The following is a 20608-nucleotide window of genomic DNA, read 5'->3' as shown; positions in this document are numbered from 1 at the left end:
CGGGGCGGGAGGCAGAGGGGGCGGGGACAGATAGTTTAGGGGCGTGGCGGAGGTCGCTGCTTTCCTGCTACAACATGCCTACTTTAGCTAAAGGAGGAACTTAAAGCCAGAACTGGTCACCCTTTGTGGGCCCCTGAAAAATACAAAACGAAGTTTGGAGAGAGTTCAAAGGCGTCTGGGCTGACCATGGCGATTTTTCTTTCCCGCCCCCCTGCAGAAGCGAAAGCGCTCGCGCCGCCTTTGGCTCCAGCTGAGGGTGAGTCCGGAACCCCCTGTGCACAGCGGAACTTTCGACTCTGAAATCCAAGTTGTGCTAGGCGCATCTTTGCGGAGCGGTTTCCTGGCGGCTCACTTCCCTTGCATGCGGCTTTGTGTCGGGAGTTCCTGACAGCCATGGCACCGACGTCGACAGTCTGGCGTCGACGGACCCTGGAGCTCTGTCTGACAGAAGTCGGCAAAGCCACTGGTCGGCCCGAGTGCTTCCTCACGTAAGTGCGCGGATCCCGGGCTCTGGGTGCGACCAGGGTCTCACGTGGACGCGGGTTGCCGGCCTCCGGCAAACTGTGGAGCTGGGGGAAGGTAAGGGGAAATGTAAATAACTTTTCCCCAAATTTCAGAGTTTATACCTTCCTAGGCTATCACAATTTTTAAAATTGTTAATATTTGTACAGTATGGATCTGTCAGTTGAGTGTTACTGTAATCACCCCAACCTCACTTATTAACGCCTAGATGCTTCCCTTGAGGCTTCTTTCGCCCCCATCCGTCTACACGCAAGCTGTTGGTTCCAACTATATGCTCCTAAAGCACTCAGTGTTGAGCATACTTTTTTGAATGTATGAACTGGTCACTTGTCTCTCCGCCCCCACCACTAAGCTTCTTGATAATTAGAACTTTCATGTCTCTTCCCAGCACAAGTGTTTTACACGTATTTTGTTGAAGAATTTCAAATATGATCTATAATATTATTAGTCATTTATATTTCAAACTCCAACCTCTCCTTGAGTTCCCGGCTCATAGTAACTGCAGACTGAACTTGGTTTGAATTCAAGTTCACAACTGGGATATCCGCACTGTACAACTTTTAACGATTTTTAAAATTTTGGTACTGTCAAGCATCTCAAATTCACTGTGTCCAAAATAGAGTTGTTGTTTCTATTTAATAGAATTGTTGTTTCTACCCACCTCTACTCTGCCATTCCCTGAAGTCCTTTTCCCATGCTCCACCATGCAAGCTTTCCCTGTGTCAGTAAATGGCACTTCTGGCTTTCCAGTTGCTCAGACATAAAACTAGTCTGCTACTTTGATGTCTTCATTTTTCTCTATTCTATATCTAATATCTTAGCAATACTGTCAGTTCTCCTTCCAGAATATACTCAGCATACTCACTGCTCTAACTCCAGCTTCAATCACCATTATCCTTTGCGTGGAATGCTGCATCAACCTTCTAATCATTCTACTTTCCTCCTCCGCCCTCCTCCCCTTCTTCCTTCGTGTAAATCATCATTTCATCCCTCTGCTTAAAATTTTCTAATGTTTTCTCTTTACACTTTAAAATGGCAAACTCTTACTCCTGAGCCATGCATATTTTGGCTCCCATCAGTCTCTCCAGCTTCACCTTCTGCCTCCTTCACACTTTAGCCATGCTCACCTTTTTGTTTCTCAAGCTCACCTCTAGAGGATTTGCATCTTAGAGGATTTGTTCTTGCTGTTTCTTCTTCCTGGAATACATGTTTCCCAGTCTTTATGAGGCTCTTTCCTTATCTGTAAGTTTAATCTCAGATGTGGCATCTAAGAGAGGTTTTCCTTGACCACTGTAGCCAAAGCAAATGTTGATCATTGAATGAATTAGTGAATGAATGAATGGAGTGGTATATAATGTAGTAGAATTGATAATTTAAGGTTAATTCACTATATATCTCCAAGCAAATAGATTTGTAATGGTTTTCCTGCCCGAAATCTATACAGCTAATAGACTGTACTTGGTCGACAGGTTTTATAGATCAGTGTAGCTCATCAGCTTATATGTTGTTGGGGCCAGAATCTATACTTACACTTCATTCTGATTTGATTTTACAAGAGTTGGGTTTTTTAATCTTTATTAAGAGTGCTGTGAAATTATTACCTATAATTCTAAATCTCACTTAATTCCTCCCAACAGGATTCAAGATGGATTGGCATCAAAGTTTACTTCTTTAACAAAAGTGCTTTATGACTTTTATAAAATATTAGAGAATGGTAGGATCCATGGAAGCCCTTTACAAAAACTTGTGATAGAAAATTTTGATGATGAGCAGATTTGGCAACAACTGGAATTGCAAAATGAACCAATTTTACAATACTTCCAGAATGCAGTTAGTGAAACAATTAATGAAGACATCAGTCTTCTCCCAGAGAGTGAAGAACAGGAATGTGAAGAGAATGGTTCAGAGATAGAGGCTGATGACCAGGAGGACCTAGAAGACTTAGAGGAGGAGGAAGTGTCAGACATGGGTGATGATGATCCTGAAGTGGGTGAGAGAGCTAAAAACTCAAGCAAATTCGATCTGAGGAAAAGCCCAGTTTTCAGTGATGAGGATTCTGACCTTGACTTTGATATCAGCAAATTGGAACAGCAGAGCAAGGTGCAAAACAAAGGGCATGGAAAACCAAGAGAAAAGTCCATAGTAGACGATAAATTCTTCAAACTCTCTGAAATGGAGGCCTATTTAGAAAACATAGAAAAAGAAGAAGCGGAACAAAAATATGATAATGATGATGAGGAGGAAGTTATTGATTTTTTTGAAGATATTGATTCTGATGAAGACGAAAGCATACTGTTTGGAAGTAAAAAACTTAAGGTAAAGTTTTGAGAAAGGAGAGAGCACTTTCCTCCTAAAATTAGCTTTTGTTCTATTCTAGGGGAGATTTAATTGTAGTTAGAAGATTTAGAGATAAAAAACATTGTGCTCTATCTTATCAGTTGTAAATGAATCTGTACTTCCATTCACTTTATGTTCCAGTTCTTATAGTTTTATGGTAGTGTTATTGCCAGTTTCACCTAATAACTTTTTAAATTATTAGTTGTGAGTTTATAGTGTTATTAAGACAGAAAGTAATGTATACATACAAATATATATGCATGTAGTTTTTTGTTTTTTGAGACAGAGTCTCACTGTCGCCCGGGCTGGAGTACAGTGGCGCAGTCCCAGCTCACTGCAACCTCTACCTCCTGGGTTCAAGTGATTCTCCTGCCTCAGCCTCCCGAGTAGCTGGGATTACAGGCACCCGCCACTGCACCCAGCTATTTTTTTATTTTTAATATTTAGTAGAGACCGGGTTTCACCATATTGACCAGGCTGGTCTCAAACTCCTGACCTTGTGATTCACCTGCCTCAGCTTCCCAAAGTGCTGGGATCACAGGCGTGAGCCAGTGTGCCTACCACATGTGTGAATGTATTTTTCTATCCCTAATTAATAGTTTTAAAAATCTTTTCATTTTAGTCAGGTAAAAGTTCCAGAAATCTGAAATACAAAGACTTTTTTGATCCAGTTGAAAGTGATGAAGACATAACAAGTATTCATGATGATGAGCTAGATTCAAAGAAAGAAGACGATGAAATTGCTGAAGAAGCAGCAGAACTAAGTATTTCAGAAACGTGAGTACTTTGAACCATCCTTCACATTGTGACCTGGAATTGCCCAATCATGTATGTGTGCTCTCGTAGTTGTCAGATGTGTTTATCTTAAGAAGTTAGATTCAGTAATACCAGTTATTCTCAAGATAGCCAGAGGAAAGTTGCTACATGTAAAGGGACATTAGAGATCACTTAATGAAGAAAAATATCACTGGTAGTAGCAATCAAACCTTTCTTACCAGGAACTTTGATTTGATTTTGTGCCAATAAAATCCTGTTATTTTTGTGAGATAAGAGATTTGTATATAGATTGATGAATAATTTATTTTCTATCTCCTGGCTGCTTTTTGTTCTGTTTCTTACATAGCATTTTACCTAAATGATATCTTTTGTTCCTTAATAACTGAATGATTTCGGAAGTTCTGAATATTTGGTTCCATTAGGCCTATAAAAGAAGACCTTTATTAAGGGAAAATTTGTTTCCTTCTGTTTTTCTTTTTTTATTTTTATCTTTTTTTTCCTTCTGTTTTTCTGATGGAAAGTAGTATACTTCTTTTTATGAGACTTTTGGAATTGTAGGGATGAAGATGATGACCTTGAAGAAAGTGAAGACAGTAAACAACATAAAGAAAGCTTGAAAAGAGTGACCTTTGCTTTGCCAGATGATGAGAAAACTGAAGATACAGGTGTTTTAAATGGAAAGAAAAACTCTGATGAAGTTAAATCCTCTTTTGAAAAAAGACAGGAAAAGGTAATTAGGAATTTAAGGAATATTTATTTATTTATTTTTTTTTTTTTTGAGACGGAGTTTCGCTCTTGTTACCCAAGGCTGGAGTGCAATGGCGCGATCTCGGCTTCCACAACCTCCACCTCCTGGGTTCAGGCAATTCTCCTGCCTCAGCCTCCTGAGTAGCTGGGATTACAGGCACATGCCACCGTGCCCAGCTAATTTTTTTTGCATTTTTAGTAGAGACAGCGTTTCACCATGTTGACCAGGATGGTCTCAATCTCTTGACCTCGTGATCCACACGCCTCGGCCTCCCAAAGTGCTGGGATTACAGGCTTGAGCCACCGCGGAATTTTTAATATGTTTAACATGGTTGTGGAACTCACAGACTACTGATGTATCTTCCCTATTTTTCTTCTGTTAACCATCCTTTGAAAACAAATATCTTGACCAGGTTTAGTGGCTCATGCCCGTAATCCTAACACTTTGGTAGTCTGAAGCAGGAGGATCACTTGAGCTTAGGAGTTCAGAACCAGCCTGGACAACATTTGTCTTTACCAAATATACAGAACTTAGCTGGGAATGGTGGTATGTGCCTGTAGTCCGGTGGCTGAGGTGGGAAGATCACTTGAGTCTAGGAGGTTGATGCTGCAGTAAGCTATGATTGCATCACTGCTCTCCAGCCTGGGCGGCAGAGCAAAATTTTGTCTTCAAACAGACAAACAAAAATCTTGCTGCTACTCTCTAAAGTTCACTGTATAGAGATGCCATAAGGAGAGCATCTGATCTGCAAAAGTCAGTGCCTGCATTTCCCAGCCTATAGCTTTCAGTTTGGGGCCTGTGAGTAAAATAGTTGTTTCTGCTGGGCACAGTGGCTTATACCTGTAATGTCAACGCTTGGGGAGGCTGAGGCAGGCGGATCACTTGAGGTCAGGAGTTCGAGACCAGCCTGGCCAATATGGTGAAACCCCGTCTCTACCAGAAAAAAAAAATACAACGATTAGCTGGGTGTGATGGCAGGCACCTATAATCCCAGCTACTCAGGAGGCTGAAGCAGGAGAATCTATTAAACCCAGGAGGCAGAGGTTGCAGTGAGCCAAGACTGTGCCACTGGACTTCAGCCTGGGCACAGAGTGAGACTGAGTCTTAAAAATAAAATTTTGAAAAATAGTTGTTTTGGGCCGGGCGCAGTGGCTCACGCCTGTAATCCCAGCACTTTGGGAGGCCGAGGCGGGTGGATCATGAGGTCAACAGATCGAGACTATCCTGGTCAAAATGGTGAAACCCCGTCTCTACTAAAAATACAAAAAATTAGCTGGGCATGGTGGCGTGTGCCTGTAATCCCAGCTACTCAGGAGGCTGAGGCAGGAGAATTGCCTGAACCCAGGAGGTGGAGGTTGCAGTGAGCCGAGATCGCGCCATTGCACTCCAGCCTTGGGTAACAAGAGCGAAACTCCGTCTCAAAAAAAAAAAAAAAAATAGTTGTTTTTTTCTCTGTCTTTAATGTCTTTATATGTATAGCATGTCTCTCCTGATAAAGCTGTCCTTTGAGCCTCGTAACTATTTTGACTGCTCTGGAGGACACCTTGTATGTCTTTTTTTATTTGAGATGGAGTTTCCCTCTCATCACCCAGGCTGGAGTGCAATGGTGCCATCTCAGCTCACTGTAACCTCCACCTCCCAGGTTCAAGCAATTCTCCTGCCTCAGCCTCCCAAATAGCTGGGATTACAGGTGCCTGCCACCATGCCCAGCTAATTTTTTTGTGTTTTTATTAGAGACAGCGTTTCACCATGTTGGCCAGGCTAGTCTCAAACTCCTGACCTCAGGTTATCCACTCATCTTGGCCTCCAAAAGTGGTGGGATTATAGGTGTGAGCCACTGTGCCTGGCCAACACCACCTCTGTCTTTGAGGACCTCCACAGATTTTTGTGAGTGCCAAGTAGCTGGAATTTTAATTAATACCATCACAAACATACTTCCAGAGTTCGTAAAAATTGTTTATGTCATGATTTCAGACAAGTGAAATTTCATTTAATTTTTGTAGATATAGTCTGGCTCTAATAATTTGGCTCCATCATATATTTACCTTAAAATTTTTATCACAAAGTGAGAATAGCACCAGGCACAGAGGCTCATACCTGCACTTTGGGAGGCTGAGGAGCAAGGATTGGTTGAGCCCAGGAGTTTGAGATCAACCTGGGCAACAGGCTGAAAGCCCATCGCCACTAAAAATTTTAAAAGTTAACTGGGCATGGTAGTGTGCTCCTATAGTCTTTGCTACTTGAGAGGCTGATGGGGGAGGATCTCTTGAGTCTAGGAGTTCAAGGCTGCAGTGAGCTATGATTGCACCACAGCACTCCAGCCTGGGTAACAGAGCTGGAGACTGTCTCAAAAAAAAAGAGAGAATAGGCAGATAATAAAAGATACCAAGACTGTTAAAAGAATTGTTTTTAAAATCTGCGAATCTGAATTAAATCCGTGATTGTCAGATTGTCCCCAGAAGATAGAGAAATTCTAAAGGAAAAAAAAAGCACCGTTATATAGTGTATCGAGTTAGTATCCTTCCACCCCACTCTTCCTACCGCCCCCCCCACAAAAAAAGAAAGAAAGGTTTGGTTTTACCATGAAATTAAATCAGACCTTCAAGTTAAGTTTCAATAAATCAATTTATTTCAGTTTCCACATATAAAGAATAAAGTAGAACTTTGAAACTTTTTTTCTGAAACTGTTAGAACATGAAAACCCAAACCTGACAAAGGTAGCATTAAAACACACACACACAGTCTCATTCATGAATAGTGATGCAAAAATCCTATAGCACAGTGGAAAAATTATGCCACACGACTGCATGAACCTTATTCACTTGAATCAGTATTAGAAAATCTAGTATGATTCCTGCTTATGACGTTAAGGAGAAAAAACATATGGTCACCTCCATATATGTCAGAAATTCAATATTCATTTCTAATTTTTTTCACCCTAGTGGAATAGAAATACATCTAGCCAAAAGCTGCCATTGTGCATGATGGGTGAAATTCTAGAAACATTCCTTTAAGATCAGGAATAGGGCCGGGCGCAGTGGCTCATGCCTTTAATCTCAGCACTTTGGCAGGCAGATCATGAGGTCAGGAGATCTAGACCATCCTGGCTAACGTGGTGAAACCCCATCTCTACTAAAAATACAAAAAAATTAGCTGGGCATGGTGGCACATACCTGTAGTCCCAGCTACTCAGGAGGCTGAGGCAGAAGAATAGCTTGAACCCAGGATGCTGAGGTTGCAGTGAGCCGAGATCGCACCACTGTACTCCAGCCAGGGCGACAGAGTAAGACTCCATCTCAAAAAAATAAAAAAAGATCAGGAATAAGACAAAATGTCTTAACACTCTTTTAGAAGCATAAGCCAGTGCAACTACAAAAGATAAGAGATTAGGAAAACTGCCGGGTGCAGTGGCTCATGCCTGTGATTTTAGCACTTTGGGAGACCCAGGCAGGAGGATTGCTTAAAGATCAGGAGGTCTAAATGTATACTAATTATTTTGTCTCTTTCTTAGATGAATGAAAAAATTGCATCTTTAGAAAAAGAGTTGTTAGAAAAAAAGCCTTGGCAGCTCCAGGGGGAAGTGACAGCACAGAAGAGGCCAGAGAACAGCCTCCTGGAGGAGACCCTGCACTTTGACCATGCTGTCCGGATGGGTACAGTGCTCTCTTCTGTAAAATGTTCACTTCTGTGCTTTTTCTGTTGTTCTATTTCATACAAAGATTTGGAGTGATGTTTCTTCTCCCTCAACTTTTTATTTTAAAAACTTGTAAACACATGGCTGGGCACAGTGACTCACAGCTGTAGTCTTTGGGAGGCTGAGCACTTTGGGAGGCCGAGGCAGACGGATCACCTGAGGTCAGGAGTTTGAGACCAGCCTGGCCAATGTGGCAAAACCCTGTCTCTACTAAAAATACAAAAATTAGCTGGTATGATGGTGGGTGCCTGTAATCCCAGCCACATGGGAGGTTGAGGCAGGAGAATCACTTGAACCAAGAAAGGGGAGGTTGCAGTGAGCCAAGATCACACCACTGTATTCCAGCTTGAGCGACAGAGCGAGACTCTGTCAAAAAAGAAAAAAACAACTTGTAAACACAGAAAAGTTGAAAAATACTACAGTGAACATCTGTATGCTTTATTCACCAGTTACCATTTTGTCATATTTGTTCTCTCTCCCTGGCGTATGTCAGATTTTACATGTGCCCTTTTTTTAAGTAAGTTGCCAATCTCATGGTACTTCACTTTTAAGTACTTTTGCAGATAAGAACTAGGACATTCTCCTATTTAATCACAATACCATTAATACACCCCCAAAATTTAACATCCATATACTAACGATACCTAATGTATAGTTTATAATCAACTGTCTTGTAGTAATCTATTCAGAAGGCTTACATCCTGTTATGGTCCACTGATTACATTTTAAACTCTGATCTGCAACCGTGGTCATCTCATTGCTTTTTTTCTTGTTCCCTTTAAGTCAAAATGAGTTTTTATTTTATTCAATGGAAGAGAGAATGGAAAAGAGGGGAAGAGTCCTTAGGTACCTTGGATAAGTATTAGCACTTACTACCATATGTATTCTAGTTTTGTGATTTTCAAACTTCAGGGAGCATCACCAGGCTTATTAAAGCACAGATAGCTGTCCCTCTTCCCCACTTTCTGATTCGGGAGTGTGGGGATGGGAATTTGCATTTTTAACAAGTTCCCATGTGTTGCTGATGCTGTGGGTCCAAGGACTGCAATGTGAGAATCAGCAGTCTAGTGGATATCTGTCTAATGAATAAATACTGTATTTCCTTAGCACCTGTGATTACAGAGGAAACCACCCTTCAACTGGAAGATATCATTAAACAGAGGATAAGAGATCAGGTCAGTAAGAATTAAATTTAACTTAATTGAAATGTCACTGAAATTTTAGAAATAATGTGAGAGTAGGAGTGTTGCTTTTTATTTTCAGTTAATGTTCACAAGCCTTACGTCTAGGCTACCCAGGCAGCTTTTGTTGTGTGAGGTGCTGCTCTTTAATAGTACCTAGGAAAAACGAATATTGTGCCTGAGAGAAGCCAGAAGCCATTATCCTTTCTTGTGAGTCTTGCTGACCTTTTGGGTGGTACTTGATGAAGCTGGTGGCTGCCCTCTGGTGGTTGTACCCAGGACACTTGGCTTAGGCACAGAATCTGGTGTGGCAAATTACTCAGTATATTTGTCTTAGTCTTTTTTCTATTTCCTTAACAGAATATCTGAAACTGGGTAACTTATAAGCAAAGGAATATAGTTATGGAGCCCGAGAAGTCTGAGGTCAAGGGGCCTTCTTACCAGTGGACATTCTGCAGAGTCCTAAGGCGGTGCAGGGCATCACCATGTGATGGTGAAAGGGCTGAGCATGCTAAAATGCTGGCTCAGGTGTCTGTTGCTCTTCTTAAAAGCCACCATTCCCCCTGCCTGATGATAACCCATCAATCCATGAATATAACTGCCATTCCAGAGGGCAGAGCCCTGGTGATCTGGTCATGTCCTAGAAGGCCCCACATCTCAGTATTACCATGTCAGGGATTAAGTTTCAACATGAGTTTTGGAGAAGACATTCAAACCCTAGCATTGTGGTAGTACTACAATTTTAAAACCATTTCTGAATGGTGTATTTTTTTTTCAAATGTTAAAAACCTAGTGGGTTTTGTTGAAGAATCGATCTGATTTTGTAAACTTAGAATAAAACTTTGATATATGGGATGTATAGTAAGAGATGGCCTTATAATGTGTATAATGCTTGCCTATGCTTTTGTGTCTAAAATAGAAAGGATTTGAAGGGTGAGTATCATGTGCAGAATATCTTAAAATTTGAAATGAAACTTGTTAAACTAACTCAAGGCTTGACTTTTAAACAAACTGTGATGGGAAAATGTGGAATTAAAGTTGGTAACCAAGTAGGAAGACTCATTTTAAACCAAAAACAGAAAAGGATACCTTCTTTGCTTTCCTAGTGCTTATTTTTTGTGATTCGAATAGTTTTTTCAGAAGCTGAAAGTTTTCTTTTTGCTATAATTTGCTTACTCTGGAATAATAAATATTTATTATAACAATGATGTTTGTCATAATTAATACATTAACAATAATTTATTAATATATTGATAATTATTATAATAATAAATATTTGAGAGGAAGATTCTTAAGGGAACCTAGAAATAAACTGTAGGTTTTGTTAACTTATGTTCTACCTGCCCTTTATGTTTCAGGCTTGGGATGATGTAGTACGTAAAGAAAAACCTAAAGAGGATGCATATGAATATAAAAAGCGTTTAACCTTAGACCATGAGAAGAGTAAATTGAGCCTTGCTGAAATTTATGAACAGGAGTACATCAAACTCAACCAGGTGAGAGAGCCTGTAAGCAAAACCATTGTTATTAAAGAAACAGAAATAGAGAACTAGGTTTTTTGTGACAGTTGAAATCATGAAACAAGTCTTGAGCTCTTCAGCTACCTCGTTTAAATATGAGTCAGAGCATGTAAGGAATAGAAGGGTTATAATATCCCCAGTTTATGTGAGGGGTTGGGAGGTTTGCTTTGCAATTAGGCTTTGGTCACCTGATACTTTTACAACTAATTATTAACTTTCTAGCAATTATTATGGTGGTGCTACAACTTTAAAGCCATTTCTCATTGACATTTGAAGTTACTGGTATATTTTACATGATTATGGATTCTTTCTGATTTTTAGGCCTGTTTCCTCTTTCACTTAACTAAAAGAAATCTCTGGGCTGAGTATGGTGGTTCACACCTGTAATCCCAGCACTTTGGGTGGCTGAGGCGGGTGGATTGCCTGAGGTCAGGAGTTCGAGACAAGTCTGGCCAACATGGTGAAACCCTGTCTCTACTGAAAAATAAAAAAAACTAGCCAGGCGTAGTGGTGTACACCTGTAATCCCAGCTACTCAGGAGGCTGAGGCAGGGGAATTGCTTGAACCAGGGAAGTTGGTGGTTTCAGTGAGCTGAGATTGCGCCACTGCATTCCAGCCTGAGTGACAGAGCGAGACTCCATCTCAAAAAAGCAAAAACAACAAACCCACAACACACACAAAAGAAATTTCTGGTTAAATAATAGGACAAGGTCATATTTTCAGGAATATTATATGCCTATATGATAATTGAATTTTTCCTTCACATTTGATTTATTGGGAATATATTTAATATGTACTTTGGGATCCGGTGGCATTTTTCTTCTGCAAAAGCCATTTACAATTCCTACCAAATTTTGTTAATAAATGCCCCTCAGGTAGCAACAGCAAATTGCCCTGATGCCACTGTGAAGTTGAAGAACTGAAAAGATTTGAATTAAAATTCTTCCTGGCTACCTTGCAATCCAAAGTGGTTGCTGAAAGAGGATGTGTACAGTTTCATTTGAGTCTTTGAGGAGATTCAGTAAATACAGAAAGTATTGGTGACCACAAGAGTTAAAAATTAGATATGTAATGCAGTAGCTTATGCCAGCTCTAAATGTAGTTTTATTTCTCTCTCAGAAGTCAACAGCGAGTTAAGAAGTTTTTGAGGATAGACTTGGATTTCTAGTATATTCATTAGCTAGGCTAATTCTAGAAGTGAAATGATGGTAAACAGCATATGTAGGAGCCTTTACTCACAGTTGTATATGTATTGTGGCTCAGAAAATTCTAAATAGCAAATACATTGCTATGTGTTTGATTTTATGGATATTGTTACCTAGAATAAGGTGAAAGGACATGTTTAGGATTTTTTAAAGTGTGAGGTAAGTTAAAATAGTAAGAAGCAGTAATAGCGTGATGATGCCTGACCATGGCTGGAAGGTGGGTGCTGATGATGGACATTGGAAACAGACCTGGCTGCGTCTCTGTCATCAGGGTCAGGAGGCAAAGAGCCCGTTGTTTCCAAGTTTTGGTGGTTTTTTTTTCATGTCTTAATAACAAACAAACAAAAAGCCTTCTTAGCCATTTAGAATAAGTATTTGGGGCCAAGGGGGACAGAGAGAGAAGCATTAAATTTACATTTTCTCTTCAGTAGAATTAAAATTGCAGTCAATATTTAAATGTGATTTGTCAGAATAAATCTTTAACACATTACATTTAAATAAAAGGAAAAAGCCCCTACCATCCAAATGGATGTTTGGTAAGTTGATGAAGTCTATATTAACACTACTTCTTTTTTTTCTTTTTAATTGATGTGAGATTTACATAACATAAAATTAACCACATTAAGTGAACCAATTGGGAGCATTTAGGACAGTGTAACTTACTAGTTCTATCTAGTTCTAAAACATTTTTATCAGCCCACAATAAAGCCCCATATGCATTAAGCAATTGCTCCCCTTTCCTCACTTGCCCCAGCTCTAACAACCCCCAGTCTGCAGTCTATCTTTGTGGATTTGCCTATTCTGGATATTTGATATAAATGGAACCATACAATATGCAGCCTTTCATTTCTGACTTCCTTCACTTAGCGTCATGTTTTCAGTACTGCGGCATTTGTCAGTGCTTCATTTCTTTTTTATGGTTGCACAGTATTCTATTGTGTGTATGTACCACAGTTTATCTGTTCATCCGTTGATGGGCATGCAGGCTCTTATCACCTTTTGACTGATAATAGTGCCGTGTACATGTATTTGAGTACTCGTCTTTAATTCTCTTGGTTGTACACCTAGGAATGGCATTGCTGGGTCAGATGGTAATTCTCTGTGTAGTTTTTTGAAGCCTGCCAAGCTTGTTGCCACTGTGCCTGCATCATTTTATATTCCCATCAACAATGCACAAGGGTTCCAGTTTCTCCATCCTTGCCAACCCTTGTAATCACTTGCTGTATTCCTTTAAAAAAAATTATTCCTTTATAAAATTATATAGCCATCTTAGGAATAGCTTAGTTTTTGGCAGAAGTAAATGCCAAGAGAATTAAATTTTTAGCTTCTGAATATTAGAGGTAATGGTTACTGTAGTTCCTAAAATGCACATCACATCTCTTCTTTGTAGGTGCTGGAACTCTCACAGTACTGCTACTTTTAATTTTGCTTTTGGAGTGTTTCTTTGTAGCTGAAGCTTTGGTGATGAGAAGCTGGGAATACCCTCACTGGCCTTTAGTGTTTTGTCCTGTGATATGTATCAAGCCACTTAGTTTGACATTGTTGAATTTATTTTCTAAGCAAAAAACAGCAGAAGAAGAAAATCCAGAGCACATAGAAATTCAGAAGATGATGGATTCCCTCTTCTTAAAATTGGATGCCCTCTCAAACTTCCACTTTATCCCTAAACCGGTAAGTGTGTTAACAGTTCAGTGTGTAGCTAGAGCAGGATGACATTAATAGCTCTGATCCTTTGTGAGACTAGCTCATTGTTTCAGGATACAAACCTGCAGTAGCCTCCTGTAAATTCCAGGCAGGGTCTCCATGAGGAAGGCTCACTTCTGGTCCCATGAAAGTTCTGGCTCTACCCAGATCTTCAGTGAGCCCCTGCCAGACCCTCAGCCATAGCCACAGGGACTCCTCCCTTCCCCACCCTCTGAGTCTTCTGTTGCATTTTCGTTGTATAATGGGTTTGGAGACATACGGATATTTATACCCAGCATTCATGGAGTATCTGCTATGTGTCATATTAGATTCTTTACATACATTAATACTTAATGCACACAACACTGAGGCAGGTACTATAGTTTCCATTTTGCAGGTGAGAAAACCAATGTTTAGGAGGCAGGAGGTTGAGAGCTAACTCTGGGCCCATGTTCTCTCCACTGCATGATGTTCTCTTACTAGGCCCAACCCTCTCGAATGCCCTTCCGCTGTCTGTTTGACTGTAATCCAGACTTTGCTCAATACCTGTCTACTCCTCGGAGCCTCATCTCCTACTCGCTAGCTTCTGTGAACCCATAAAACATGCTTGTGCCATCCTGTGGCACTTGCTCACCTGTTGCCCTTTGGTGCCTGTGTTGTTGTCTGAAATGGAATGTCATGAATTAAGGACTAGTCTAGAAGTCAGAACCTGAGTTGAGTTCTGCTCCTAACTAGCTTTGTATATGGGCAATTGCTTTATGTTTCATCCATACAGAAGAGCTCATCTCCAAGATCCTTTCTATTAGTTGATGGCTAGGTGATTTTTTCCTATGCAAATATTTTGTCTTAGGAAGCTTTTATTACCTGTTTTTTTGTTTCATTTTGTGTAGATGTATGTTTTTAATCTAGTTGTAATTACATGTAAGCAAGTTCTTGATGGCAGGAGCCATCTTTAGATTCCCAAGATCCCTACTATGGGCTGTGTAAAATAAACAGGTGAAGAGGTGAATGGAAGTTTTCAACTCCTCTTGTCCATCAGGTCTTACTGATGTGAAGAACATGGGCCCCTTCTGGGCCTTACCTGTGTGATCTGGCTCTTCCCACCCCTTTGGTCTCCCCTAGCTTGCTACCCCAAGTCCTACTAATCTTCCGATTCCTTCAGAAGGCCAAGTCCCTTGCACCTTCTTGCTGTGCTCTTCCCCGGCCCAATAGGCTGCACTTCCTTTTTGGCATGGCTGGCTCCTTTTCATTGCCCAGGCTAGATGCCTTCCCCTCCTTGCAGATGTTCCTTGGCTCCTTACCTAGGGTAGACTGCCACTTCCCACCTTGATGTATGTCTCACCACTCGGCTCCTTTTCCTCATACCTACGTCGCACACTCTCAGTCATTGGCTAGTTCATTGCACTCTGCTTGTCTTAGGCAGCACATAATGCGTGTACTGTTCCACTCTGTTCCTCACACTAGCTGGGATCTAATGCAGGGAACCCCTTAGACATTCCTTGGAATATTGAGAAGTAAAGGAGAAGTGAATGTATTTGTGTCTGTGTGCCCCAAATGAAAAGCCTTTCTTTTTTCCCGTAAGTAATTTAGAATTGCTAGTGTAGGTTCCCCTTGATACTACATTTTTCATGTTCAAGTTGGTATTTCACATGCAATCTCTGTAGACCCCATTTATCAATCACAGTCATCATTGTTTGTGGCTTTTTTTTTTTTTTGGAAATGAGTCTCACTCCGTTGCCCAGGCTGGAGTGCAGTGGCACAATCTTGGCTCACTGCCACCACATCTGGCTAATTTTTTTGCATTTTTAGTAGAGATGGAGTTTCACCATGTTGGCCAGGCTGGTCTCAAACTCTGACCTGAAATGATCCGCCCACCTCGGCCTCCCAAATTTCTGGGATTACAGGCATGAGCCACCGTGCCTGGCCTTTTGTAACTTTTTGCACTGTCTTCTTTTCCTCCATATTTCTCTTAAAATGCCTGAATGGAACACAGTGTTCTTAATAACAGTTGAACAGTAGTTGGTCCAGTGGAAGAAATTATTTCTTTCACACTCATTTTTCTCTTACTTAGAATCCAGGATCCTATTGTGTTTATCGCTTGTTTTTATTCTTTGTGAAGTTTCCTTGAGCAAATAACTCCATGGACAGTACGGTGATGAGGAAGAAAGGATGCTAATGTAACTGCAGTATATAGTTACCATTTTAATCGCAGGATCAGTATGAAATCTGTTTTAATGACTGCATTTCTTGGGTAGTTCTTTCAAAAAAAGACAAACTGAAGCAGACGATCCTTCAATTAACACTGCTTTCCCCTTTTTGTAATTGATAGTTTTGATTTATTTTGATACTGTTTAGTTTTTCAAAATAGTTCAGTATTATTTCATATTTATGTTTATAGAGATGTTTTCAGTTGTTGAAAGATGAGGAAATTTATCAGCAGTCTATATTTGACTCTTGTTCTCATAAACATCTTTCTTTGCATCTTTTCCTGTACACTTCTGAGAGCTAGCTTTTTTTTTTTTTGTAAACAAAGTCAGATAATATTAATAGAAATCAGCAGATCTTACCAAACAGCATTATAGTTGTTTGAGAATGTCCACATGCATGGTGGATAGGAATGGTTGAGGAAGAGATGGAAGAACTGATGTTTGAAGATGGCAGAAATGTTATGTGAAAATATAGAAATACCTGCTGTTGGAACGGTTTTCAGACAGAAAACCCTAAAATACCCAGGTCTCTAGGATCCTGAAGCAGCTTGTGCCACCCCTCAGCACTGCTGTCATGCCAGTCAGCTTAGGATTTTGGCTGTCACCATATCTAACATTTTAAATTATTTCCCTTAGGTTTGCTGACTTTCAAGCAAGTGAAAAAAAGATAATCTCCATAAAGTATTTTATATATTATACTTTAAGCTGGCTTCCTATTGAATGTATTACTTCTTTTCTAGCCTGTACCAGAGATTAAAGTTGTGTCAAATCTGCCAGCCATAACCATGGAGGAAGTAGCTCCAGTGAGTGTTAGTGATGCAGCTCTCCTGGCTCCAGAGGAGATCAAGGTAAGAAGCCAGTGTGGAAACCTTAAATTTCTGTTACAAGTTAGTTGATTATAGCCAGACTCTGTTTATTTAATGTCATTTGCCCTGCATTTGCAGTTTTTAATCAATGTATCTCAGTAGTTTCTAAGTAAAGCAAACTAGTAATGTTATAATATTCAAATACCAGTCTCCTATATTCTGGCTTTATTATGAGGGTTACTGTAAAAGCAATTATAAAATAGCTAATATCAATATCTTGTTATAATCCAGTCTGAATGCTGGCAGTGATGGTGAGTTTCAAACCAATTGTTTGCATTGTGTATGCACTAGCAATAGTTTAATATCAGCATTTCCCCCTTATTTTATCCCTGTGATGCTAATTTGTATGGAATATAGATCTCGAATGGAGCATTTGGTTATCAGAAGAGGTTGGATAAATCAAATGCAGCAATTCCTGCCATGTGAACATTGATGTCCATGCCTTACACAGTAATAATGATATTTCTGCCAGGTGCTCATCTTTCTGGCTGGCTGCAGGGCCTTCTTTTTCCCTCCTCACTTGATATGCTACACCTACACTCACCTCTTCTGTCAGAGCCTCTACCACCTCAGTGCAGGTGACAGCCCTGGCAGGATAGGCTGGCAGCTGAGGAGAAAAGAGAGAAAACTGATCCTCACTGGAGAGATGTTTCCCTTCCCTTCCTCTGTTTCTTGATCTCTGGGCCCTCTGTCCTCAGTCCAGTTGCTGTTATTAGCAGCTCAGAGCTGAGGTTGTCTGTGGCATGTCCCTGAAGCCCATTGGAATCTAAATGCTGTGGAGGGCTTGCTTCTTTTGTGCTGTTAGCTTGAGAACCCAACTTTCCATGTTGCCTTTGTCAATTCGTTTGGGAACTGAACCGTCACTGTAAGAGTCTGTGCTGTCAAAGAACACATTTCAGGTTTTAAACAGCTGAGTTACCAACACTCATTGGAATGCAAGTGGGGATTGCTCTACATCTTCGTGCATTTGGCCATAGACGCACAGCCCACTTGCTGGCTACCATGCAGTTTCTTCCCCAGTTTCCTAGTTGTTAAACTTGATTAACAAATATGTTGATGGTTATTTTTTAATAGGAGAAAAATAAAGCTGGAGATGTTAAAACAGCTGTTGAAAAAACAGCTACAGACAAGAAACGAGAGCGGAGGAAAAAGAAATCTCAAAAGCGTATGAAACTAAAGGAGAAGGTGAAGCGGAGAAAACTGCTTGAAAAGAGCAGTCTAGATCAAGCAGGGAAATACAGCAAAGCAGTAGCTTCGGAGAAGTTAAAACAGCTGACCAAAACTGGCAAAGCTTCCTTCATAAAGGTAAGGACAAGGGAAAGAAAACTGCTCAAGGGGGCCTTTGCCAGGGGAAGTGAATAGCAAAGGCCTCTGGGTGACTGGAATGTCTGAGCCAGCTGCCAGCCCACTTCTGAGATGGAGACGCATGATACTGACCACCTGGAATCACCACCTTAAATGTTCTGGAGTTTTTCATGTAGGGTTCTCACAATAACTTGGGTCCTGGCAGCAGCTTTTCTTTCACTCCTTTCTCCCTTAGATTATAAGAACATGGTAGCAGTATAGAATACCTCTATGCTAACCGATTTAGTTTTCTGTAATTCTAGTCCTTTTTCATATTTGTAGTTGTATATATTGTTGTAATGATGATGTACTATTATATTTTTGGCTTTTTTCACTTATAAGTACATTTTACAGCATAAGCATGTGTTATTTTTAATTGCAGGATGAAGGTAAAGACAAAGCCTTAAAGTCCTCTCAAGCATTCTTTTCTAAATTACAAGATCAAGTAAAAATGCAAATCAATGATGCAAAGAAAACAGAAAAGAAAAAGAAAAAAAGACAGGATATTTCTGTTCATAAATTAAAGCTGTAATATATTTTGAATATAATGTAAATATTAATGTGTAAGCTTATATTGTGCCATTGTTCTGTTTCATAATAAAATTCTTGAGAACCTTTCTTTGCATCAATAGCAGATATTTGAGAGTTCCATAGTGTGAAAAGACAAACTCCAAACTGTTTGCAAAGACCTCCCAGTTTTCACTGGTATGAAGCAGGACCTGGCTCCGAGGCCCTTGCTGTTTAGGCACTGCCTGAGCTGATCCTGCTGTGCTCTTGCTATGGCCCAGGCCTGTGTGAAGGCCAGGCCAGCTTGTCCACATGGGCTGGTGAGCAAGCACTGGCCTGCAGGCTGAGAAGAGGACAGAGCCGGCCAACCCCCTCCCAAGAAGCTGTCTACAGCAGAGGTCCTCACTGTTTGGGGTCTTGATTTGCCCCTCCCACTGCCCTGTTGTTTCATGAAACAGTAGCATTTTGGCCGGGCATGGTGGATTATGCCTGTAATCCAAGCACTTTGGAGGCCAAGGTGAGGGGATCACCTGAGGTTGGGAGTTCAAGACCAGCCTGACCAACATGGTGAAACCCCGCCTTTAAAAAAAAAAAGAAGTAGCATTTTCATGCATGTGTCTTTCTTCCTTCCCCTTTGGGAAATGATCTCATGTCACCTGAACAAAGGATTAATGTAGGCTATAGACAATCAGATGCAGAGGACAGGTATGATGTGGAAGTGAATCTAGAAGCAACAGAAGCTCAATACAGCCAGGAATGTAAACTGCAGTCTTCAGAGTCTTCTGTGACCGCCAGGTGCTCACTGTTTCAACCTCCCCATCCAGGGAAAATTGCCTTTTGTCCGATAGGCTCTCATGTTGATTTGTTGGAAATGCAGTAAGCCTTAGTCCAGAGGGGCAGAGAATGTGGACTACGATTCCAGCAAAACAACAGGTAAAGCCCTTCTAGTGTTTTATCTACAAGGGGTCAATCAGTGGTCAAGAAGAGCCTGTGGAAGTTTGCACTCTGCATTCCTGTTACTGCAGAAGCTGGGTGCAACAGGTAGAGCTAGGCTCTATGGGGCTAAATTAAGCACTAGCTTTTGTCCATTTGTGCTGTTACAACAAAATACCTAAGACTGGATCATTTAGAAACAACAGAAACATTTCTTACAGTTCTGGAGACTGAGGTCTAAGATGAAGGTGCTGGCTAGTGGCAGTGGTGAGAGCTGCTCTCTGCTCTAAGGGGTCCCTTGTTAGGTCCTCACTTGGCAGAAGGTGGAAGGACAAAAAGCCACCAAACTCACTCCATCAAGCCTTTTATAAGGATGCTAATCCTATCCATGAGGGCTTTGCCTTCAAGACTTAATCATCTAAAGGTCCTACCTCTTAATATCTAATTGGCCATTAAGTTTCAACACTTGAATTTTTTTTTAATTGCATTTTAGGTTTTGGGGTACATGTGAAGAACATGCAAGACTGCTGCATAGGAACACACATGGCAGTGTGATATGCTGCCTTCCTCCCCATCACCTATATCTGGTATTTCTCCCCATGCTGTCTCTCCCCAACTCCCCACCCCCAGCTGTCCCTCCCCTATTCCCCCCACCCACACACCTCAGTGTGTGATGTTTCCCTCCTGTGTCCATGTGTTCTCATTGTTCAACACCCACTTATGAGTGAGAACATGTGGTGTTTGATTTCCTGTTCTTGTGTCAGTTTGCTGAGAATGATGGTTTCCAGGTACATCCATGTCCCTACAAAGGACACGGACTCATCATTTTTGGTGGCTGCATAATATTCCATGGTGTATATGTGCCACATTTTCCCTGTCCAGTCTATCATCGATGGGCATTTGGGTTGGTTCCAGGTCTTTGCTATTGTAAACAGTGCTGCAATGAACATTCGTGTGCATGTGTCCTTATAGTAGAACGATTTATAATCCTTTGGATATATACCCAGTAATGGGATTGCTGGGTCAAATGGAATTTCTATTTCTAGGTCCTTGAGGAATCACCACACTGTCTTCCACATGGTTG

General features: G+C 40.8%; 1 protein-coding gene across 2 annotated transcripts; it reads left to right on the top strand.

Annotated features, from left to right (window-relative positions):
• Nucleotides 1-365: 365 nt before the first annotated feature.
• On the top strand, nucleotides 366-18702 carry MPHOSPH10 (M-phase phosphoprotein 10). Of its 2 annotated transcripts, none has more exons than XM_002757642.6 (11): nucleotides 366-488; nucleotides 2160-2838; nucleotides 3482-3636; nucleotides 4195-4366; nucleotides 7896-8037; nucleotides 9186-9253; nucleotides 10618-10755; nucleotides 13545-13655; nucleotides 16615-16722; nucleotides 17815-18045; nucleotides 18467-18702. In XM_002757642.6, the coding sequence occupies exons 1-11, from the start codon at nucleotides 394-396 to the stop codon at nucleotides 18614-18616; spliced, it is 2049 nt and encodes a 682-aa protein (XP_002757688.3). In that variant the 5' UTR covers nucleotides 366-393; the 3' UTR covers nucleotides 18617-18702. The 2 variants fall into 2 exon arrangements, with proteins under 2 accessions (XP_002757688.3, XP_008978776.3); XM_008980528.5 differs by having other exon boundaries at nucleotides 366-579.
• Nucleotides 18703-20608: the final 1906 nt, after the last annotated feature.

The sequence above is a fragment of the Callithrix jacchus genome, chromosome 14 (assembly GCF_049354715.1).
Source record: "Callithrix jacchus isolate 240 chromosome 14, calJac240_pri, whole genome shotgun sequence".
Taxonomy (NCBI): domain Eukaryota; kingdom Metazoa; phylum Chordata; class Mammalia; order Primates; family Cebidae; genus Callithrix; species Callithrix jacchus.
The sequence above is the reverse complement of the archived record's forward strand: the minus strand, read 5'-3'. Positions and strand labels throughout refer to the sequence as shown.